Source organism: Oncorhynchus clarkii, chromosome 14 (assembly GCF_045791955.1).
Source record: "Oncorhynchus clarkii lewisi isolate Uvic-CL-2024 chromosome 14, UVic_Ocla_1.0, whole genome shotgun sequence".
In the NCBI taxonomy this organism is placed as follows: Eukaryota; Metazoa; Chordata; class Actinopteri; order Salmoniformes; family Salmonidae; genus Oncorhynchus; species Oncorhynchus clarkii.
Window position 1 is genome coordinate 10800814 of NC_092160.1, and position 25059 is coordinate 10825872.

Genomic DNA, 25059 nt, shown 5'->3' on the forward strand with positions numbered 1-25059 from the left:
GTGTCAGCAGACGACAAACGGCCGCGACAACAATTAAAAAATAACAACAGGCCTCGTAAAGGCCCCACACTGGCCTGACAGGCGCATCAATCTCCCGCCTACTTTCCTCACTGCTATCAATTAACCCCAGCACGAGATCTGCGAGCGACTAGCTGACCTTGGCATTAATGATGCTCGTGTTCTATAGAATGGAAGGAAAAATCTTCAGGTGAGCGTGTTCCTCTTTTCTTTCGGGAAAGAATGACTGATTGACAGACACTTTGTGTAACTGTCTGTTGTTCACGTGCCGTTGGACAGTTGGTGTGTGTAAGCTTATAATTCAATTTTAGTGCCCGGGAGAGAGTGATGCAAGACACATACTGCAGACATACCACCAATCCAGCCCCTCCCATCCCTTCTCCCACCTCCTGCCCTTCCCTTCTCCCCCCTCCCATCCCTTCTCCCACCTCCTTCCCTTCTCCCCCCTTCTCTGTCCACCACCATCTCCAACCCCTCCGGATGGAAGTTAATTTTACGTCCCCCAGAAATAGGAAAGAACATGAGACAAAAAACATTAGTGTCAGCAAAAGATTTATAAGACAGAGGAAATGGAGGGCAAGCCATTCTCTATGGTATGTTTCCTCTCACGATAAACTCTCTCTCTATCCCCTCGTCTTCTTTGCTAGTGTCAACCCCAGACGGGCGCCTGCACCTGTTGAAAAGTTATTACATTTGGTTTGTACTTGCTTTATTACTCACATTTATGGAACGCCTTTTTTCCTCTCATTATGAATGCTTTATTTGTGTTAATGCCGCTGGTCATTCTCCCAGGCCTGTGCTAGGTCATAGGGACACAGATAGACTAATACATCATAAGCATCTGCTGGATCTAATGTTCTGCAGCCAGGTGTGTGTGTGTGTGTGTGTGTGTGTGTGTGTGTCTGACTGTGTGTGTGTGTGTCTGTGTGACTGTGTGTGTGTGTGTGTGTGTGTGACTGCTGACGGGGGTGAGTATGAGGCGGGAGACAAGATGATTCTGAAAAACCCTCTACTCTTTGCATAACGCTCACACACTGGCACAGACAGAACACACACACTCTGTCAAGCTACATGTTTAGAGATGCTACATATGCACATTACTTCCTTCATACCACTGACTAGTTTTTCATGACTTACTGAAAGCACTTCTCCATCACTGGAGATAGAGGTATGAATGGACAGAGTTAAGCTTGAATATACTGAAGCGCCATCGGACCCATAGTAACCTGTCACAAGTTTTCATCAAAAGAGGAAATTACATATAATATATCAAGTCACTCAGTTTAACCCCCCTCCGTCACTTTGGAGTTGGTTCATCCCAGTCTGTCATACAAGACAAGTCTCTGACAGTGGGAGGTGAAGCAAGACAAAGAAAACTGTACAAATTTCTCTCTCTCTCTCTCTCTCTCTGTCTCTGTGGGGGGCTCTTGTCTATGTGAAGGGGGTGCCCCCCCCCCCTCTTACCCCCAGCTCAGAGAGGCAGACAGTAGCAGAAGGAGCAGCAGCAGGGAGGGAGGGGGGCCGATGGAAAGACGGGGGGACACCTCCCCACCCCCAGAACCCAGGTTGGACACCGTGGCCTTCTCAGCATAGAGAGGGATCACGTCAAACTGACCCCCCTCCTCCTCCTCCTCCATATCCTCCTCTTCCTCACTCTGCTCCACCTGAGACAGAGAGAGAGATATTGTTAGAAGAGAGGAAGAGAGAAAGAAACAAGGAATGAGAAGAGAGGATGACATGAGGGATAAATGAGGAGAAGAGAGGATGACATGAGGGATGAGTGAGGAGAAGAGAGGATGGAAGGAGAGAGTGGGATAAAGTTAAGTAAAACAATGTATTGGTGGTTGAAAAAGAGAGAGAGAGAGACAGAGAGAGAGAGAGACAGAGAGAGAAAGAGAGAGCGCGAGAGAGCGAGAGAGAGAGGGAGAGAGGGAGAGAGGGAGAGCGAGAGGGAGAGAGGAAGAGAGAGAGAGAGAATGGAGAGAGAGATTACAATGTGGAACACGGAGAGGAGGAAAAGAGAGACAAGAGGGGAGAGAGAGTGAAGGAGGGAGGGAGGAATGAGGAATGAATGAGGAGAAGAGAGGATGACATGAGGGATGAGTGAGGAGAAGAGAGGATGACATGAGGGATGAGTGAGGAGAAGAGAGGATGACATGAGGGATGAATGAGGAGAAGGGATAAAGGTAAGCGGAACAATGTATTGGTGGTTGAAAAATAGAGAGAGACAGAGACACAGAGAGAGAGAGAGAGACAGAGAAAGAGAGAGACAGAGAAAGAGAGACAGAGACACACAGAGAGAGACAGAGACACAGAGAGAGACAGAGAGAGAGAGAGAGAGAGAGAGAGAGAGAGAGAGAGAGAGAGAGAGAGAGAGAGAGAGAGAGAGAGAGAGAGAGAGAGAGAGAGAGACAGAGAATGGAGAGAGGGGTTACAATGTGGAACACGGAGAGGAGGGAAAGAGAGAAAAGAGGGGAGAGAGTGAAGGAGGGAGGGAGGGAGGGAGTAGGAGGAAGGATTAGGGGGGAGAGTGAAGGAGGGGGGGATGGATAGACAGATGGGCATGCATAAATTAATACTGATGAAGTTTGATTGATGCACTTTCTCTTGCAAACACCTTCATCTAATCCTCTCAGAGAGAGCGAGAGTGAGCGACAGAAAAAGAGAGAAAAATATGTAGAGAGAGTGAGGAAGACAGAGGGGAGAAAGAGGAAAAGAGAGATGTAGAGAGGGAGGGAGAGAGAGCGAGCAAGTGGAACAGAGTTGTAGTGGGAGAGACAGAATTAAAGACGGAGATAGTGAGAAAGGGAGACAGCCAATGAGAGAGAGAGCGAGAAAGAGAGGGTACTGGAATCCCCCTGGTCTAGCTGGCGACGGAGATAATCTCTGGCTGTGTTGAGCATGTGGGAAGCAGTGGAGACACAAAGCGCTTCACTGTCATTCTGATCAATTGACCGAACCGGATTTAGCAGTCAGCCAACAGCAGTCACTCCTGTTGTCACTGGTCATTCCAGAAGCCTCTGGTCAGGACTCTAAATAAATACAAATCATTTGTAGCACTGGTGCTCCTAATTTTAAAAAGTTAGGAGCACCACATGAAATTCAGGAGCAACAGAAAAATAGATACCTCCATTGGGCCTATATGCACACTACTTACTTTTGAAACATCTCCCGAAGAATCTTTGCATATACTAGTAAAGTTACCAGGTTGATAGTATGGCTGCACGATAAGGGCAAAAAAATCAAATGACGATTTTTCAATTGGACTTGGCATGTACACTGAGTGTACAAACATCAGGAACACCTGCTCTTTTCATGACAGACTGACCAGGTGAATCCAGGTGAAAGCTATGATCCCTCATTGATGTCACTTGTTAAATCCACTTCAATCAGTGTAGATGAAGGGGGGGGAGACAGGTGAAAGAAGGATGTTTAAGCCTTGAGATAATTGAGACATGGACTGTGTGTGTGTGTGTCATTCAAAGGATGAACGGGCAAGACAAAATATTAAAGTGCCTTTGAATGGGGTATGGTAGTAGGTGCCAAGCGCATCGGTTTGAGTGTGTCAAGAACTGCAACGCTGCTGGGTTTTTCACACTCAACAGTTTCCCGTGTGTGTCAAGAATGGTCCACCACCCAAAGGACATCCAGCCAACTTGACACAACTGGCACTGCTTAGTTGCACTGTTGCTCCCAAAATAAAAACCCAGGTCAAACAGGAAAATATTTGGTCACACTTCAGAGCCCAGCCTGTGGTCACTTCACCTTTGGTCAATGGTCAGAGTGCTAGAGGTCTGTACTAGAGGTCTGTACTAGATGTCTGTGCTAGAGGTCTGTACTAGATCGACATATTCAGTACTTGATGGTTAGTGTTCAGGGAAAGGGAAATACCTAGTCAGTTGTACAACTGAACGTATTCAACTGAAATGTGTCTGCTGCATTTAGTAATGAGTAATGATAAGTAGTATTGAGTAATGTTAGGTAGTATTGGATAATATTGGGTAATGTTAAGTCATTTTTGGTAATGCTGAGTAATGTCAGTTAGTATTGGGTAAAGTTGAGAAACGTCAGTTAGTATTGGGGAATGTTGAGTAATGATAGGTAGTATTGGGGAATGTTGAGTAATGGTAGGTAGTATTGGGGAATGTTGAGTAATGATAGGTAGTATTGGGGAATGTTGAGTAATGATAGGTAGTATTGGGGAATGTTGAGTAATGATAGGTAGTATTGGGGAATGTTGAGTAATGATAGGTAGTATTGGGGAATGTTGAGTAATGATAGGTACTATTGGGTAATGTTGAGTAATGATAGGTACTATTGGGTAATGTTGAGTAATGTCAGTTAGTACTGGACAATGTTGAGTAATGATAGGTAGTATTGGGTAATGCTGAGTAATGATTGGTTGTATTGGGAAATGCTGAGTAATGTTAGGTAGTATTGGGTAATGTTGAGTAGTAGTCCTCACAGCGTTGTTGCTGAGCTCATCCTGGGCGTTGTTGCTGAGCTCATTCTGCTGGTCCAAGGGGGAGGGGCGAGAGGGCGGGGGAAAAGTGCTCTCCACTGGCCGAGGGGAGGAGCTACCCATGGTACCGATGGAGTTCTCTGTGAGACAGACAGATAGACACATTACATTACATAATGTGTGTGTGTATTCACATCCGTGCATGAGAGCGAGTGTGTGTCTGAGTGTTTAACTATTTGACAGATTGATGGATTGCAGTGTCATGCAGTAAATTGATTGTTTGCCTCATGCAAAGTGCATTGATTGATTGGTCTGACAATTGCTTGATTGACATACAGTCGAAGTCGGAAGTTTACATACACCTTAGCCAAATACATTTAAACTCAGTTTTTCACAATTGCTGACATTTAATCCTAGAAAAAATTCCCTGTTTTAGGTCAGTTAGGATCACCACTTTATTTTAAGAATGTGAAATGTCAGAATAATAGTAGAGAGAATGATTTATTTCAGCTTTTATTTTATTTCATCACATTTCCAGTGGGTCAGAAGTTGACATACACTCAATTAGTATTTGGTAGCATTGCCTTTAAATTGTTTAACTTGGGTCAAACGTTCCACAAGCTTCCCACAATACGTTGGGTGAATTTTGGCCCATTCCTCCTGACACAGCTGGTGTAACGGAGTCAGGTTTGTAGGCCTCCTTGCTCGCACGCTTTTTCAGTTCTGCCCACATATTTTTGATAGGATTGAGGTCAGGGCTTTGTGATGGCCACTCCAATACCTTGACTTTGTTGTCCTTAAGCCATTTTGCCACAACTCTGGAAGTATGCTTGGGGTCATTGTCCATTTGGAAGACCCATTTGCAACCAAGCTTTAACTTCCTGACTGATGTCTTGAGATGTTGCTTCAATATATCCACATAATTGTCTTTCCTCATGATGCCATCTATTTTGTGAAGTGCACCAGTCCCTCCTGCAGCAAAGCACCACCACAACATGATGCTGCCACCCCAGTGCTTCAAGGTTGGGAAGGTGTTCTTCGGCTTGCAAGTCTCCCCCTTTTTCCTCCAAACATAATCATGGTCATTATGGCCAAACAGTTCTATTTTTGTTTCATCAGCCTAGAGTACATTTCTCTAAAAAGTACGATCTTTTTCTCCATGTGCAGTTGCAAACCGTAGTCTGGCTTTTTTTATGATGGTTTTGGAGCGGTGATTTCATGTCTATATAAGACTCGTTTTACTGTGGATATAGATACTTTTGTACCTGTTTCCTCCAGCATCTTCACAAGGTCCTTTGCTGTTGTTCTGGGATTGATTTTAACTTTTCACACCAAAGTACGTTCATCTCTGAGCAGTATGACGGCTGCGTGGACCCATGGTGTTTATACTTGCGTACTATTGTTTGTACAGATGAACAAGGATGAACCAGACTTGTGGAGGTCTACAATTTTCTTTTCTGAGGTCTTGGCTGATTTCTATTGATTTTCCCATGATGTCAAGCAAAGAGACACAGTTTGACGGTTGGCCTTGAAATACATCCACAGGTACACCTCCAATTGACTCAAATTATGTCAATTTGCCTATCAGAAGCTCATAAAGCCATTAAATAATTTTCTGCAGTTTTCCAAGCTGTTTAAAGGCACAGTCAACTTATTGTATGTACAACTTCTGACCCACTGGAATTGTGATACAGTGAATTATAAGTGAAATAATCTGTCTGTAAACAATTGTTGGAAAAATGATTTGTGTCATGCACGAAGAAGATACCAAAACTATAGTGGTTGAAAAACTAGTTTTAATGACTCCAACCTAAGTGTATGTAAACTTCCGACCTCAACTGTACATACTCATATGGGTGACGAACAGACTAACCCAGACAGGCGTTGTTGGTGAACATGTGCTGAATCCTCAGGCAGTCCTGCCATTGGTTGCCACTGCCCTCGCAGTTGCACCACAAGTCCACATCCACAGTGCTGTTGCTGACGTAGTTGGGGGTCATGATGGTGCCTGGAGGAGGGGGTCAAAGGTTACCGAAGTCAACTCCTACTGCAAAAGTTCCTAAGGCTGGCCCACTGACACAGCCCTGACACGATCCGCTAACACACTCTGTCATCTTTATCACTCTCTATTTTCTTTTAGTCTCTCTCCTCCCTCATCTCACCCCTCTCCATACTTCATATTTAGCTGCATCCCCCTTTCTCCTCAAGCCTCGTGTAACCAGACTGACTTCTTTCACCGCTCCCTCTCTCACTCGCTCTCTTACCGATCAGTCCGGCGTAGGATTTGAGGCACACAGCTCCACTCTCTCTGATACAGCCAGAAGGGAAATTCCCAGAGGGCTGGCAGTTATGCTGGAAATCAGCCAGTCTGGACCTGAATCACACACACAGACACACAGACACAGATACACAAATGAGAGTGCTTCTAGGAGCAAAAAGGTTTGTGTTTTGTGTGTGTACATATAGTGTTTGCCTGACCTGCAGAGATGGTCCCTCCTGCAGAAGCTCTGCAGAAGCAGACAGTTGGGCTGTATCCAGTCTCTCTCCTGGTAGGAACAGGAAGGGACAATGGTCTTCCTGCGTCTCTCCCCACACAGTTTGTCAGTACAGGGGCAGAACAGCAACCCCAGGCTGTACTCCTCCGGAACGCGCTCCAGGAAGCGCCGCAGCGCCCGGTGGCACTTCTGCCTGTTGCAGTGGTCCGAGCCTGGGGCATGCTTGGTGCAGGCCAGGACGTACTCAGACCTCAGAGAACCACATTTCTCATACAGACCACAGTCCTGGGCTGCCTTCAGACATACGTTCTGTCCATCTAGAAGAAGAGAGGAGGCTAAAAGAGAGAGGGGGATGGGGAAAGATAGAGGTGGATAGATATAGAGACCGGTATGGGGAAGGAGAGAGAGAGAGAAGGGGAGAGAGAGAGAGAGAGAGAGAGAGAGAGAGAGAGAGGAAGAAGGGAGCGACAGAGAGAGAAAGAAAGGGGAGAGAAAGTGAAAATCTGGTCACTTGAGTGCTGTAGAGATGAGTGGATTGATTGGTTATAGGGTTTAGGAGTGTATTGATCAGGAGTGTCTGAGGGTAATAAATGATTGTGCTGCAGGCTACCTGCTGCCACTAAGGAGGCCATTCGAGAAGACTCCACTGGCGAGTCCTCATAGGGAGACCCCTCAAAGTCATCATAACCTTCATGGTCACAGAGGAGAACATCACATTACAACCTAATAATAATAACATGGGAGGCAGCGTCATATTACAACCTAACATCATGATATCACATCGCAACCTAAACATAACAAATGCAGGAGAGATCACCACATAATCTGAAAAGAACATGACAGTAGACCGAATCGCATCATAATCTCCCAACACCACAGGAGACAGAATCACAACATAATCAAACACAAAACGGAAGCATCACATCATAACAGGGACTCAAAGCACTCAGCCAACATCTCATTAAAACAACACACACCTGCTACCAACATCATAATAACACCTAGTCTAAATTCCATCATGTACCATTCATGAGGGTCAGATGAGCCATCAGGGGACCGGTCACCTGACCCTATAAAGATGGCCGTGTTCCCCATACTGTACTGTCTTTAGTCATCCTATTTAGCTAGCCTGCCTAAGTATGCTGCAGAGCTGTCTGACGATCATTTTACTACTTCTTCAAAGTAGGTGAGGTATACTTTCACAAAAGGTCTCTGTCCCTCTCATTGTTGTGTATATCCCTCTCTCATGTGGTCTGTGTATCTAACCTAACGTGGCAGGCATAAAAGTATATCCTTCCAGAGATCTGTATATAATGACGAGATGCTCATTTCTCTCCCTTAACAATGGGAGTCATTGTCCCAAAGGCAGGAAAGCAGGCGTAACGTTTAGGTCCAAAATAAGCCCATAGAAACGCATTGGGCTTATTTTTGGACTGATTTTGGCGAGTGAAACCTCTCACTTCAACTTTTCTTCTCTGAGCCGGAAAAAACTGCCACACGAAGATTTGGATTTTGGTAATTGCTGTTAACCATTAAAGTCCTGTCTAAGCAATATGGAATTGTTTTAAGAAGGCCATACCAAGGATCATTTAGTTCTTTGATTTTGAATTTTAAGACCCTTTGAAGTATAATATTTATTTATTTTTACAATTATATAGAACCTAGGCAGCACAGAGGGGACACAACTAGTCACTAGTGCAGGCAGGCGAACCTCTGTGCCCAGTCCACCCACCCCCCTCTCAGTCTGAATGTACTTATATTGCTACCCAGGGAGAAAGGGACGGACAAGAACTGCCACAGGCTTTCCAAGAGAAAGTACATTACAAACTCAGAAACCAAGGTGACCCCTCAAGCCTCAGTGCAATGTCTGAAACCACCAAGAGACTCCGAGCTTAGCACGGAAGCTGAGCCCCTCAACACAAGCGACGAAGGCAAGCTTCAATCTCAACAATTGAGAACCTCTGCCCCAGGTTCCCTTAAGGCAGCAGCAGACCAACTAAAGTCTAGGGCAGCTCTCTCTGCAAGTCAAGTACAAGCCTATTCAAGCAGCTCCAACCAGTCATCCCCAGAAGGAGATGTAACTGCAGACCAGCTTTGAATGCTACCACAACCCTTGAGTTCAGTATACAGGCTAGCAGCTCAGCTAGTTTGCCCTCATCTCTTTCCAGGTCTAGATCAACTGGCCCAATCCCAGTTCCTAGGAGCTCCCAGTATCTTTCAGACCTTAACTGCTCTGGACTCGGCTCAGGCAATCTACCCTCTGCTAATACCTGACCTGTATCCAGCTCTACCTACCCAAACATGGCCCCAAGAAAAGGAGCGAATAGGCATTTACTCCAGCCATCAAAGATCTTCTCATGGGGCGGCCGGAGCCGTTCATGCCCCAAGGAGCACGAGTTCGGGAGTTGACTGGGCAGCCAAGATGGTCACTTTCTCTGCCAACCAGTAACCGTGGTCAACTACTGCCTACCCGAGCTGCAACAGTCAACCACAACAGCTCAGCCAGAACATGGCCTTGCAGCAAGTAATCTGTCCATACAGCCCCAGGAAGTGCTACAGATGACTCGAGTCTGATGGGAATAATTAATTAGCTGCGCTACTGCGGGGGCGGCTGTTCATGAATTCTTCAACGTGAATACACTAGATGGCCAAGATTGCCTCCTGGTCAGTTGACCTGTCATCCGACCCTATAAAGATGGCTACACTGAACAAAAATATAAACACAACATGTAAAGTGTTGGTCCCATGTGGGACCAACACTGGGACCAACACTTTACATGTTGTGTTTATATTTTTGTTCAGTGTAGTTAGATTGTACTCACACCATGTAATTAGTTCAGATCTGGAACATGCCTATAATTAGCTAAATTAAAGAAATACACTGCTGAAGTTGCTTTTAAGACCACACTAGAGTAGAGTTGAAGTGTACTGAGACTAAAGACTAAGTTGTGTGTGGATGCTAATGAGCTGAAATAAAAGATCCCAGAAAAGTTCCATAAGCACAAAAAGCTTATTTCTTTCAAATTCTGTGCACAAATTTGTTTACATCCCTGTTAGTGAGCATTTCTCCTCTGCCAAGATAATCCATTCACCTGACAGGTGTGGCATATCAAGAAACAGATTAAACAGCATGATCATTACACAGGTGCACCTTGTGCTGGGGACTATGAAAGCCACTCTAAAATGTGCAGTTGTGTCACACAACACAATGCCACAGATGTCTCAAGCTTTAAGTGAGTGTGCAATTGGCAAGCTGACTGCAGGAATGTCCACCAGAGCTGTTGCCAGAGAATTTAATGTAGATTTTTCTACCATAAGCCGCCTCCAATGTCATTTTAGAATATTTGGCAGAACTTCCAACCGGCCTCACAACCTCAGACCACATCTAACCACGCCAGCCCAGGACCTCCACATCTGGCTTCTTCAACTGCGGGATCGTCTGAGACCAGCCGCCCGGACAGCTGATGAAACTGAGGAGTATTTCTGTCTGTAATAAAGCCCTTAAGTGGGGAAAAACGAATTCTGATTGGCTGGGCCTGGCTCCACAGTGGGTTGGCCTACGCCCTCCCAGGCCCACCCAAGGATGCGCCCCTGCACAGTCATGTGACAACTGTAGATTAGGGCATAATTTATTTATTTCAATTGACTGATTTCTTTACATGAACTGTAACTCAGTAAAATCATTGAATCATTGTTGCATGTTGCGTTTATATTTTTGTTCAGTATATAAATCTACTAATCTCTTCGTGTAAATCCCTGTGTACTGTTTTCCTTAATGACACGGTAGGGGAGAGAACTCTGTTCTGTGTTAGAGAAGAGTGCTGTGTAATTACCGTATGCATGGTGACTGACGGAGCATGGGGGATAGCTCCATTAGCTGTCATTAACTCTCACTGATGGTGAGTCCCAAATGGTACCCAATTCCATATATATATATATATATATATATATATATATTAGTGCACTACTTTTGACCAGGACCTATGGGGAATAGTGTGCCCATTATATAGGGAATAGGGTGCCATTTGGGACACACACCTGATAGTCAGATGCGTGGCCATGCAGTGACTGTAGCATCAGTGGCAAAACACGGTGGCTATAGGGATGTGTCACAGAGGATGGCCAGGGGTCTAACGTAGTATTGGCCAAATGGTGGGTCAAGAACCAATGGTACTAAAACATGTAAACTGCCCCCTTCCCTCTGCAAGCTAGTAATCAAACATACACACTTTGTGACACACACGCGCGTCTACACCTACCACGTTTTTTATAAACTCATACACACACACACGCGTGGACACACACTCACCCTGCAGGATCCTGATGCTCCAGTAGACTTTGAGGCAGTGCTCCTCTCTGCGTGCGCCGCGCTGACACTTGCAGGCCAACAGAGGGAGGTAGTGCAGGCCGCTCAGGGCCTCCAGGCACTCTATGCTGGCCTTGTTCCCCAGCGGAGCCAACGCCTCCTCGGATGCACAGTACTCCAGGGTCATGTACAGCTCCTTACACCGGGGGTCTTCCTTACACCCCCTCTCTGCCTCCACACAGTCTACAAAGCCAAGGGGGAGGGGCGACAAGGAGGGGACCACACCTACAGAAAAGAGGGCGGAGGAGACAGAGGGGAGGAGGAGAATGGTCAGCCATCGTATTGGGATGAGTAGCTGTTCCAAACATTTCTAAATGGTCCACTCAATATGGTGGACAGGGAGAACCCACTGTGAACCCATTGATTTGTATTTGGGCTGAATGCACTGACGTTAAATATGAAAATCCAATACTGGATGTATGAGTGTTTCTCTACAGTATCTCATTTGCATGGACGAGAAGGCATTGTCTTCGAGTGAATCAAAAGCCAAAGTTTACAGTGTGAGGTTTCATATTTGGGAAATACCTCCTATTTTACCCCAGAAATGTTCTGCGTGATATTTTTGGCTGCTTTTGACTGTTATTTGTAAACCAATACAAAATTCTCCCTTGGTAAAATTCAATGGTTTACGCACAAACCTACAGACACACTAACGTTTTCCGATTACAGTCATTTAAAAACTCACAGGAGAGAGAGAGAGAAAGCAGACAGAGACAAACACCGTTTGGCGACACACACCAATCAGAACCTTGCTGGCTAGGACACACTCACAGTGTGAGCCGCAATCAGCATGTGCTGAAAAACACGCGCACACAACCAGAGAGGAACCCTTTTATGTCTGACTCCTGCTGTGAGGGGGACTGTGGGCACGGAGTCGATCATTATTACAAAAACACAATACCACACATCCACAGGAGGGGGGTACAGCAATCTGTCTGTGACACACACACACCTTGCCACACACTAGATCAGGGTATCCCAAACTCGGTCCTGGGGCCCCACCTGGGTACGAGTTCTGTTTTTTCGCCCGAGCACTACACAGCGGATTGAAATAGTCAGTTAGGAAACCCTGCACCCGATGGCTGAAGTGGTTGAGCAAAAGGAGCTTCATATTCAACAGAGCAACATATTTAAATCGAATGTGTTGAGTTTCAGGAAACAGACTACCCGAGACTCTGGGTACAATGTAGATCAATGGGAGAACGTAAATGGAATAAATAAAGTATGGCGGGGTCGTAAGAACGCTTAAAGGGGCAATCAGCAGTTGCTACATCCATTTCTCGACTCATAAATGAATGATATGTACCCATCGATTCTTCAAGAATATAACTTTTATAAAGGCTTCATAAGCTTAGTTCAACTGTCGTATCCCCCGTCAAAACCCCAAAATATAAGCTTGTTTTACTCCAATGTCTGTAAACAAAGAAAATGTAAACAAACACTATATAGCCTTAAAACATGGTTAAAACTATCATTTGGATATCATGGATGGTCAATCCTTGCATCCATAGCTCTGTCTATGTATTTGAGAGTGATTACATTTATCCATCCCTCAGCATTTCACCAAACCAGCGGTGGGGAAGCCGCTTTGTTACTGTTTCTACTGCAGATTGTCGCTTTAAACACTAGAGCACCAACTACAGGTAGAGGAAGAAGACAAATTACCCATGTCACATAAAAAGCAGGAAACTCAGACTTTCCCCCTGAACTAGTCACACGTTGCCATACACATACCAGGGGAATCACTCACAATCACATGACGTCACATTGACCTTATCACCTTTTGAAAGAAGTTGAGGGGACCCGTATGTATGTGGTTCGTAAGACATTATAAATGGTAAAACCCATTTTAACAGCAAGCTATAAAGCATTACACCTGTAGGGTTTAAGTGTTACCATTTTACATGTAACTGATCCTGGGCCAGTTCTGATGTGTCGTTCATTAATGGTTAGGGATAGGTCATGGATTGGGAGAGCTGTCTCAAGATCAGTGGTTATGGATGCAGTGCAATGGAGTGCGACCCCAAAGTTCATATGAGGGAGCAGTGAGGTATGATGTCATGGAGTCCCTGTGTGTACAGCAGAATGGGCAAATTAAAGAGTTTCAGTGAAGACACACACACAGCCACACACAAACAGGGTGAATCTCCCAGCCAAGGAGGCAAAAGCCCAACACACCATCTGTTACTCCTGTGTTAGAGTTCCAAATCATAGTTATCAACAAAAACACACATACAACCCCAAGCTACCCCATGGAGGCATGGAGACACACACACACACACACACACACACACCCACACCCACACCCACACCCACACCCACCCACACCCACACACCTACCTTCCTGGCTTGCCCTGTCCCCATATGCACACACAATCCGTATTCCAAACAAATCCTATGTGCTATCAATCCTATCATCAAATCAAAGTTAATTGGTCACGTACACAGTTTAGCAGATGTTAAAGCGGGTGCAGCGAAATGCTTGTGCTGCCAGCTCCTAAAACAAGTACACAACAAAATAAATAATCAAAAACTAGAAACAAGAAATCAGGAATGTCAGAATGAATCCAGTTAACAACACAAATGACACTATCAGTAATCCAAAAGCAGTCTACAGCACCAGTCAAATGTTTGGACACACCTACTCTTACAAGGGTTTTTCTTGATTTTTTTACTATTTTCTACATTGTAGAATAATAGTGAAGACATCAACACTATGAAATAACACATATGGAATCATGTAGTAAACAAAAAGTATTAAACAAATATTTAAGTAGCCATCCTTTACCTTGATGACAGCTTTGCACACCAGCTTCAACTGGAATGCTTTTCCAACAGTCTTGAAGGAGTTCCCACATGTGCTGAGCACTTGTTGGCTGCTTTTCCTTCACTCTGCGGTCCAACTCATCCCAAACCATCTCAATTCTGTTGAGGTTGGGTAATTGTGGATGCCAGGTCATCTGATGCAGCACTCCATCACTCTCCTTCTTGGTCAAATAGCCCTTACACTCGTGTTTCCTGGCCCAAACAAGTCTCTACTTATTATTGGTGCCCTTTAGTAGTGGTTTGTATGCAGCAATTCTACAATGAAAGCGTGATTCACACAGTCTCCTCTGAACAGTTGATGTTCAGATGTGACTGTTACTTGAACACTGTGAAGCATTTATTTGGGCTGAAATTTCTTAGGCTGGTAACTCTAAATTATTCTCTGCAGCAGAGATAACCCTGGGTCTTCCTTTCCTGTGGCAGTCATCATGAGAGCCAGTTTCATCATAGCGCTTGATGGTTTTTAGACTGCACACAAAGTTCTTGAAATGTTCTGGATTTACTGACCATGTCTTAAATAAATGATGGACTGTAATTTCTCTTTGCTGTTCTTGCCATAATATGTCCTTGGTCTTTTACAAAATAGGGCTATCGCAGTCGACGTTCCAATTCATCCCAAAGGTGTTCGATGGGGTTGAGGTCAAACCACTGTGCAGGCCAGTCAAGTTCTTCCACACCAATCTCGACAAATAATGTATGTATGAACCTCGCTTTGTGCACAGAAAACGGCCTTCCCCAAACTGTTACCACAAAGTTGGAAGCACAAAATCGTCTAGAATGTCATTGTATACTGGAGCCTTATGATTTCCCTTCACTGGAACTAAGAGGCCTAGCCCAAACCATGAAAAACATCTCCAGACCATTATTTCTCCTCCACCAAACTTTACAGTTGGCACTATGCACTGGGGCAGGTAGCATTCTCCTGGCATCCGCCAAACCCAGATTCGTCCATTGGACTACCAGATGGTGAAGCGGGATTCATCGCTCCAGAGAATGCGTTTCCACTGCTCCAGAGTCCAATTACGACACGCTTGGCATTGTGCATAGTGATCTTAGGCTTGTGTGCGGCTGCTCGGCCATGGAAACCCATTTTATGAAGCTCCCGACTAACCGTTCTTGTTCTGACATTGCTTCCTGTGGCAGTTTGGAATTTGGCAGTAAGTGCTGCAACAGAGGACAGACAAATTGTACTTACAGTTGACCAGGGAAGCTCAAGTACAGTTGAAATTTGACAAACTGACTTGTTAGTAAGTTGGCATCCTATGACAGTGCCACGTTGAAAGTCACTGAGCTTTTCGGTAAGGCCATTCTACTGCCAATGTTTGTCTATGGAGATTGCATGGCTGTGTGCTCGATTTTATACACCTGTCAGCAACGGTGTGGCTAAAATACCCAAATCCACTCATTTGAAGGGGTGTCCAAATACTTTTGTGTACATAGTGTGTGTTCATGTTAGTGTCACTGAAAAATTATTTTGAAAATAGCCTCCTGTTGCTAGTAGAATAACATTACAATTAAAATGTTGTGTGTAAAATAGTTTGTCATTTTGGCTAAACCGCCCTTGCACTGCCCTGCCTTGCATAGTTGTTTCGGTGCACTCTAAAAATGAGGGTTTCAATAAGGGTTCTTCTAAGATCCTCAAAGTTCTTTGAAGAACCTTAGGGTCTTGGCACTGAAAAATGCCCCCAAAAGACTCTTCCAAAATCCCCAAATGAGGTGGGGTTCATCAAGGAACCTCCTAACTGCCCAACTGAAACATTTGGATTTGAAAGTACAGGCACTTAACCCAAAAATGTAAAGATATGCTAAATTTAAGGTACATTTGTATGATAATTGTATGATATAAATTAATATTGTTTTATGATGATACCATCTATCTTTTCATAATTGTTCAAATCTTCCTAAAATGGAAAATGGACACCATTCAATCAAAAAGAGGTAAGAATATATAGCTGGATTGGGTGCAGATGACTGAACTGCTCACTTTGTGTCTGCAGGTACACAGAGGAGGAGGCATACAAAGACATGTCAATTGGTATTGGTAGGTCATGCAGATCCTCCTCCCATAGGCCTCTACATTATGGACAAGGCATGTGTATGAAAAGCATTGTGTTTTTCATTCACATTTACCACAAATATTGTGTTATTGTTATGCATATTATTAATAATAATAATAATAAAAGGGGAGGGGAGTAGTTCAAAAATAAACGGCAAAGGTTTTTGAGGATTCATTAAAATGGGTTGTTTGAATAACCCTTTAAAAAGGGTTCTACGAAGAATTTATAAGGGTTCCCCCAGTTTCAATTTGCAGAACCCCTAAAGGACACTCCAGGAACCTTTTCTTTTTAGAGTGTATGCTTTGTAAGGAAATTATTCCCATCATCTGCTCTGTTGGCAAAGTATTCCCATAGTTCGCTTCTGGAGCCAGTTTTGTCAATAAACTGCGGGCGTGGAAGTATGTTTTCGTTAGAAGAAGCCATGCAGTCGGCATTTTCTCTCTCTTGCTTGCTTCTCAAAAGTGTTTTGCGCTGCGTCAGCCTGGCTAATTTACTACTGCCCCCTTGAGAAGAGTCTGACAAATTACTAGACAGGCTCGTCATCTCAATCCGTAGGCTATGACATGAGACACATTTGACGGAAGTAGGTTAACCTAAAGAAACAGATATTCTAGTAACGAACCGTTTTTCATGTTATAGTATCGAAAGAGTCAACGGCAGTTTCTGTATAGGCCTACGGTGCAACTTGAAGCGGGCAGAGAATATTGAAATGAAACAACAGGGAGCAGGTCCCACCTTTCAAAGAGCGCGTCCTCGCGCTAGCTTGTGGCTCTACGTCTTACAGGAACGCGCTCACCGGCCAAGCACACGCACTGTCGTGGATGCAAGGTCCGATCACTTCCGACACCAATGTAATGAAACAGCAGGGAGCAGGTCTCGAACCCTCGACCCCGAGGTCCGGCGCGCTATTGACTGTGCCGCAAAAGCAGAGTCGATTTCCGCGCTTAGAAACCCAGGGTCGTTACAATACCTTTTCATTTCCCATGCATGCCATTTTCTTTCCCTTAACTGAATCTTTTTCTATGAGGAAATTATAAAGGAGTTTACAGCTAGCTGTTTATCTGCCGTTGACCTTTGCCAAAGCACTCTTGTTCAACCCCAGCCTCCCGCTGTGCAGTAAAATCACCTCTGATGGAGACACCTGTCACCTGTGTGTGTGTGTGTGACCCGCTGGGCTGTCAAAACTTAATGCGCACCCCGCCGTGCGGCGCCCGGTCCCAGTGTCTGCCTCTGCGGCTACTCAAACACACCTGGACGCATATCTGGCGGCCATACGCACCTGTGCGCCGTTAAGACGTCAACCACGATTCCGCTGTTTGCACACAGGCATCGGTTGAGTGCGCTTCCTCATTGAACAACAACTTTATCATTTATTCTGATGTGCGGTTGGAGGTGAGCTGAATTTATATTAAGATTTTTTTTTTAAAGAAAGAGACCTGCAAGCCAGAAAGGTGTTTGCGTAAATCAAACCACGCTCACTCGGGCGAGGGAGAAACAGACAACCCACAGATGATATACAATGCGACCCCTGGGACTGTCGCTTACACCAGCACACCAAAAATACAATCATTAACACGGCAAATAAATAAAACGGTCGATCCGCGGGGGAATTATTTGTGTAGCCTATGCATCGGGCGGCACCAACTCACAGAATATCAATTTCAGAATATCAAAAACGAGTGGTTTTAGCGATCATCAGCCTTTGTCCCAAGACTAGAAATAATTTATAAAATATTTTAATTAATCCAAAGTTTAAATTCAAGAGGTTTCCAAGTGGTTCCTACAGTCTCTTTTCACTAAATATTAATGTTGTCATAAAATGATTATTAAGAGCAGTTCATGTAGCCTAGAAGATCAATGAATAGGTGTAATACATGTATTCATTGCAGAGCATATTAGAAGCCATGCCTGCATCCAAAGCTCACTGAAAACGCGCATTTTAACCATAATGTAAAATGTTGTTATGGTGTTATGGGGGTAATTAGCCTTATTACGAATTGAAATCATCAAATACTTAAATTAGATGAGTAAATGTGTCATGATTGCCTATAAAACCCAGATGCTAAAAAACTAATTGTAAGGTCAGAGTAGACCAGCGTGTAGCTTGAATGACTGACGGCAAAAATGTATGTAACAGCATGGATATCTTCCTTCATTTTACCTCGTATGAAGATGTTGAGCAGTATTCCGAGGAGCAACATCTCCGTTATGAGTCGGGCGGAGCACAGGGACACGGGAAGGGAGAATATTTGGACGTTGTGCGTTTGGTCCGCCACCGCTCGATTTGCCCGCAAACCGACCCGCGTCACTCCGCTCAACGTTACATCCAACGGGAGTCAGTCACCACCGTTCTGGGAACAAATTGCAGGTGTATAGTCCTGTATAACGATTAATTCCTTAGATTGCACTGGCCGAGAACCCAGCTCAAATAGATTAACTGTCACCACCGCCAAAGTGTAGCGCGTGCCCTGTAGACTGAATACAAAGAACCAAGACTCCAAAACTATTTACAGCTGTGAAACATCAGCTTACTCTGCATCCAAAGATAGATGTTCTCGAATTTTGACACTGGCTTTCGCCATTTCTCTCTCGACAGTGGCACGATAGGAGCCCGTCCACATGCTGCCTGAGACCGTGAAGATGACAGATCCCTCCTCTTCGCGCTCGTCAGTTCACTGTGCGACAGTGTGTTAAATGACTTTCACAGACGCGTCCTGAAGAAGAAGTGCTCAGGCAGGGCGACGGGGGCATATAGTTAGTGGTGTAGGGCTACTGTAGTAGGCTGGACATATTCGAGTTTGGCCATAATTTCAAACTAAATAGGATTTCATGGTCGTTTGTATTTCATGTGTCAAGCCAATCAATTTCAGCCAATCTATTTACATCCACGTAAATATTGCCCTTTCGACTAATGGACTTACTGTCAAGCCAAACCATCCCTTTTTATTGCCTAACAAACTATTCTATTGATGCCATGCAGTGTCATTCTATTATACAATCTATTCTATTTTTTATGTTCTATTTTTATTTTGTTCTATTCAGGGGGTGGGCTGTGTAATGTGTAAGTAGAGAAGAGGCTCGGGGAGGTTTATGGCTGGGCAGCCATAAATAATCATGACAGAAGCGATGAGTGGAGGATCATGAGTCTTTCAATTATTCACACCATTTCATAATTGGCAAAATCACTGCCTGAACACCTGTGTGAGTTTACGATCTAAAAATCTGCATATTCTAATGAGGCCAACCTGTCAGGGTCTCACTGATTAGTAAAGACAATGGAACAAGAAAACAATGGGGATACTTAGGAAAAACATTATCACTGGTTTCTTGTACAACAATGATCAGAATATTCAACTTCAATCTTTAAAACCAAGAGAGAGAGAGAGAGAGAGAGAAACAAAACGTGGATGACTTCTACAGTTGGTGGTATTTGTAACCAGTATTCCCAGTATGTTATTTTAACCTCAATTTCAAATGACAAAAAACAATCATCAGTGGGCAATTTGAATGATGACACCCACACGTAATGGCCTTGTCCCATCACACAAATGATATGCCTCTGTGTTGCCACTCCAGAGGTCATATAACCCAACAGCCTGCTGGGGGACCAATCCACCTGGACCAATCCAATCAGCTAATTGGAGAAGAGCTCCTGGACAACATGTGACAACACAGTCACCCTTAACAGTGTTGGCAGAAAGCAGATGTTTCTGGTTTTCAGGGATACAATATTTTCAACCTAACTTCCGTTTCCCCTGAAAACAGGAGTGGGGACTACGCTCAGGCGTCTTTCTGCTCTACGTTATGTTATGTAGGGGGTGGGTCCCAAAGACCCTCCCCATTATTGATTAAGGGGACCTTAAGATTCATGTGTTTTGCTGCAGGCCTTATAATAAGATACTGTTGCTATGTGTCTAAAATCTCTGCCACTATATGTTGCACAAGCTATCTATATTAGTCTTTGTGGTTAAGCCCTGGCTGTTGCAAGAGTGTGATTGCAGGCTAAGTCTGAGTCAGACCGAAACTAGACACAGAGAAGTAACCACTGTCTGGTTTTGATACGAATTCAATGATGGAAGAGAAGAGCCAATGCTTACACTCAACGTTAATGGACATGACTCCCCATTTCTAATAGACACTGGAGCTCACTGTTCCTGTTTAGGGAAATCTGGACAAGTTGTTCAGGCTTCCCTGTGCAAATCATCCGTCACAGTAATTGGGGCACCGGGACAGCCCAGCAATGTGTACTGGACAAAAGATCTGACACTGGACTTTGGCGATGGGGGTAGAATCACAGCCCCCATGTTAAACTCACCTGAAACACCTGTAAACCTACTAGGTAGAGACTTGTTAACAACCATGAACGCCACCCCGACGTTCAGAGGAGAAAGGCTAACTGCAGATATACCATGGATTCCTGGAAGAAATACCATCCCGGTTAGGATGAACCAAGTCTACACGGAAGACTTTACTACTATCGTGGGAAGGTCTCATAGAGACACGTGTTATCAGTTGGAACTTTTGAATCTCCACACCATATCAGAATGGTTAATGCCCTATGACGACATACTGAACCAGAGAACCTTCAATCAAGTCCTACATTGTACTATGCTCTATGTCAGGGGGTAACAGGATGAAGACTACAGGGTTGACTGGATGGATTACATGAAAGGTCCTCACCTGTATGTCATCATGCAGAACTGTTACGCGGGCCCTGAAGGGGTGGCAGCTGGGGTGGAAGTCTCCAGACATGCATGGCCATGGTTCAGGGGATGTGATAAGTTCGACCCTCATGTTATACTTTGTGTAAACCCTGGATACCAAGCAAAATACCTGGGTCCTATGGTGAGGATGATGAACCAAGACAGAACGTGGGTGAAGAGGGAGGATTTCAAAAGAACTTGCTGCAACGTCTACAGCAACATGGATGGAGACCTGAAGATTGATATCGAAAATGTGCCCTGTGACCCCGAAGACAATCTTCTATGAGGAAACCGCACCCTAAGGTGTATTCCCACCTCGAAGCATGGTTCTTACTGCAGAGGGAGAAAGAGATCTGGAGGAGGTCAACTCTGCCCTAAGGTGTATTCCTACCTCGAAGCATGGTTCTTACTGCAGAGGGAGAAAGAGATCTGGAGGAGGTCAACTCTGCCCTAAGGTGTATTCCCACCTCGAAGCATGGTTCTTACTGCAGAGGGAGAAAGAGATCTGGAGGAGGTCAACTCTGCCCTAAGGTCAAGCGGGGGGAATGAATTAGACAGAATAAGGTCAGCAGAACCAGTGATAATCATACTTAAAGAGGGATGTGCCAGACCGAGACAGAAACAATACCCCATGTGACCTGAAGGAATGGAGGGAATTGGAGAAACAATAACCAACCTATTGGGAGGTGTCACGTTCTGACCTTAGTTCTTTTGTTGTCTTTGTTTTAGTATGGTCAGGGCGTCAGTTGGGTGGATTGTCTATGTTATTTTTTCTATAATTTGGGATTTCTGTGTTTGGCCTGGTATGGTTCTCAATCAGAGGCAGCTGTCAAACGTTGTCCCTGATTGAGAACCATACTTAGGTAGCCTGGTTTCACCTTTGAGTTGTGGGTGATTATTTTCCGTGTCAGTGTTTGTTCCACACGGAACTGTTTCAGTTTTGTTATTTCATGTTGTCGTTTATCGTTTTGTTCAGTGTTCATTATTCTTATTAAACAATATGGACACTTACCATGCTGCGCATTGGTCCTCCGATCCTTCCTACTACTCCTCCTCGTCCACCGTGACAGGAGGAGACGTGATTTGCCCTTGTTACAGTGATTGTAACACACTCATCATCCCTGTTAAGAAACTGTCAGGAAAATACAGGATGGTTCAAGATTTCAGACCACTAAATGCAGCAGTGGAACAAGAAATGGCAGTTGTTCCAGACCCTTTGACCATACTCACCAACATTCCAGCTATGTCAACCCATTTCTCCATTGTTGACCTGAGTGGTGCTTTTTTCTCTGTGCCTCTAGCTGAGGAGAGCAGTCATCATTTACCCACAGGGGAACTCAGTATTCTTACAATCGTCTCCCACAAGGTTATGCTTGCAGCCCTTCAATCTTCAACAGGATGCTCCAAGCTGACCTAAGAGACCTTGAGTTCCCTCATAGGAGCACTGGGCGCGAACCCAGAGTCTCTGGTGGCACACATACGTGCACTCTTGTACAGTATGTGGATGACCTACTGATGTGCTCCACCTCCCAAGACGAGTGCAGGAAAGACACCCTGTATCTACTAACTGAACTATGTAACAAGGGACACAAGGTGTCAAAGGACAAACTACAGCTCTGGAAAGAGAAGGTGTTGTTCATTGGACTGAACTTTTCATATTAGGAGAAGCATCTATCACCTGAGAGGATTAAGGCTATCCTGAATAACCCCAAACCAAAATCAGTGAAAGAGATGGTTTCTTTCCTGGGATGTGCAGGATAATGCAGAAATTGGATCTGTGATTTCTCCCTCATCGCCAGACCACTCAGAGAGATATGTGCAGGTGGTAACAGCAGAGTTCTAAACTGGGGAAAAAACAGAAGAGAAAGCATTCAAGGATTTGAAACAGGCCTTGGGAATGTCTCCTGCCCTTGGCTTACCAGACTACTCTAAACCATTTTTCCTATACGGAGGGGAAAAGAACGGGTTCGCAACGACTGTGGTAACTCAGAAAAACCAGGGTAGGATGAGGCCTTGTGGTTACTATTCTACCAGACTTGATGCTGTTGAAAGGGGTTCCCATCCACGTGAAAGAGCAATGGCAGCGACTGCATTTGGCCTTGATAGAGCACAGAACCTGTTACAGTATTTGTGTCACATTCAGTAATGACGATACTGAATCATAAAAACTCCTGTATGTCAGGTACAAGGCTAGCAGGCTATGAATGCTTGCTTACTCAACCCAATGTTGAAATCCAAAGATGTTCTGTTGTAAACCCTGCACAACTGTTGGCGTCCCTTGAAGATGGGGAGGAGCACAATTGTGTTGGATTAATAGAACAACACTCAAAGGCAAGACCAGACTTGTTTGATGAACCTCTGGAGGACTCTGACATGGTGCTGTTCGTTGATGGTTCTGCATACATAATGTAGATCGGAGTACAGGTAAAAAAAAAACACATAGGATTTTGTGGAAGGTGATACAGTCCCTACCAGAACATTTATCAGTGCAACAGGCGGAATTGTTAGCTCTGAAAACAGCTTGTGAATTAGGGGCAGGAAAGGCACTTACTGTTTATTCAGACTCAGCTTATGCTATTGGGGTTTGTTTGTCATGGTGTGTGGTTTGGAGGCGAGAGGGTTTACTAACAGCACAGAAACACCTATTAAGAATAGGACATATGTTGAACAGTTGATTAAAGCAATGCGAAAACCTAACAAATTGGCTATTGTTAAGGTTGAGGCACACACAGGTAGGAGTGATTATGCTTGCATTGGTAACAGCCTAGCTGATGAGGTGGCCAAATTGGCAGCATCCCGTTGTCACACACATGCACTCTACTTTCAGTCGGTTGTTTCATCTGAAACTACTGACCTTGAAAAACAGCAACAGGCTGATGTTCTTAATCATCAGGTTTGGAGGGACAAAGGGTGCGCCCTTTGCCCTAAGTCTGGATTATGGTTTGATGGGTCAACCATGCATACCCTCCACCATGATCTCTGCTGTTTGCCAATTGGCTCATGGTGTGAGTCATTCGTCAAGCGGGGATATGGTGGAGAAGATTCCGGTCCAATGGTCTTGTCCGAATTTGACGCAGCATGTAAAACAGTTCATCTACCGTTGTGCGACATGTTTATTATATGACATAGCCAAGGGAACTCCACTGAAACCAGAGAAGTTCCCCACTCCAAAATGACCTTTTGTCCACCTTGCTATGGATTTTATAGACATGGTAGAGCGAAAAGAAAGAAAGAGATACTGCCTGGTGATTGACCGGTTCACCAGGTGGGTGGAAGCATTTCCCACCACCAACTGCGATTCGCGAACAGTTGCAAAATTGCTAGTCAGGGAAATCATACCCAGGTTCGGTGTGCCTGAGGTTTTGTCTGCCGACAATGGCACCCATTTCACAGGAGACGTGATTGCCCAAGTGGCCAAAATGATGGGTGTTGACCAGAAGTTTGTGTCCATCAATCACCCGCAGAGTAACAGGATTACAGAGAGGTCTAATCAAACGATCAAAGGGGGGCTTGCAAAAGCCTGCCATTTCACAAAAATTAGCTGGGTGGAATGGTTGCCCCTTGTCCTCATGAAAATGTGCAGCAGCCTTAACAAAGGTATTGGGTGTACACCTTACGAGATGTTAACAGGACGACCCATGAACACACTAGGTTTTCGAGCTATGACTGACCGACAGATAAGGAGGCACAGTGTGACCACATTTAGTACATGAAAGAACTAACCTCTATTGTCAGGTCTCTCCACTCTGCCTACAGGAAAGCAAACAAGGTTCCCCCAGGTGAAGACCCTGACAAGCTCCCCATAAATGTTGGAGACTGGGGGAAACTCAGAGTCCACAAAAGTAAATGGAACCAACCACGATGGATGGGTCCGTTCCAGGTAACTATGATGACACCGACAGCACTGCGAGTGGCGGAGAGGTCCGGCTGGCATCATCTCTCCCACTACAAGCATCTCCCAGGGTGGAAGCCATGGATGAGTGACTGGCGGGAGGGAAGGCAGGGCCCCGAGAACATCTGAAGGACGTAGGTACAAGCCAAAGGACAGAAGCAGAGGGCCCAGACGAAAAGGCTGGAAAGAAAGATGAAGAAGAAGGCTCTAGCCAACGAGCAGAAGAAGGAGGCATCATTT

The 25059-nt window shown here is 44.8% G+C and overlaps 1 protein-coding gene across 1 annotated transcript; it reads right to left on the minus strand.

The window, feature by feature from the left end:
• Positions 1-556: 556 nt before the first annotated feature.
• Positions 557-18901, minus strand: LOC139365971 (GDNF family receptor alpha-4-like). The gene is made up of 8 exons (XM_071103041.1): positions 18386-18901; positions 11285-11566; positions 7586-7663; positions 6959-7310; positions 6745-6854; positions 6354-6488; positions 4484-4620; positions 557-1682 (listed from the first exon to the last, which is right to left on the minus strand). Exons 1-8 carry the CDS (start codon positions 18423-18425, stop codon positions 1479-1481), a joined length of 1338 nt encoding a protein of 445 aa, XP_070959142.1. The 5' UTR covers positions 18426-18901; the 3' UTR covers positions 557-1478.
• Between the last annotated feature and the right edge of the window lie 6158 nt (positions 18902-25059).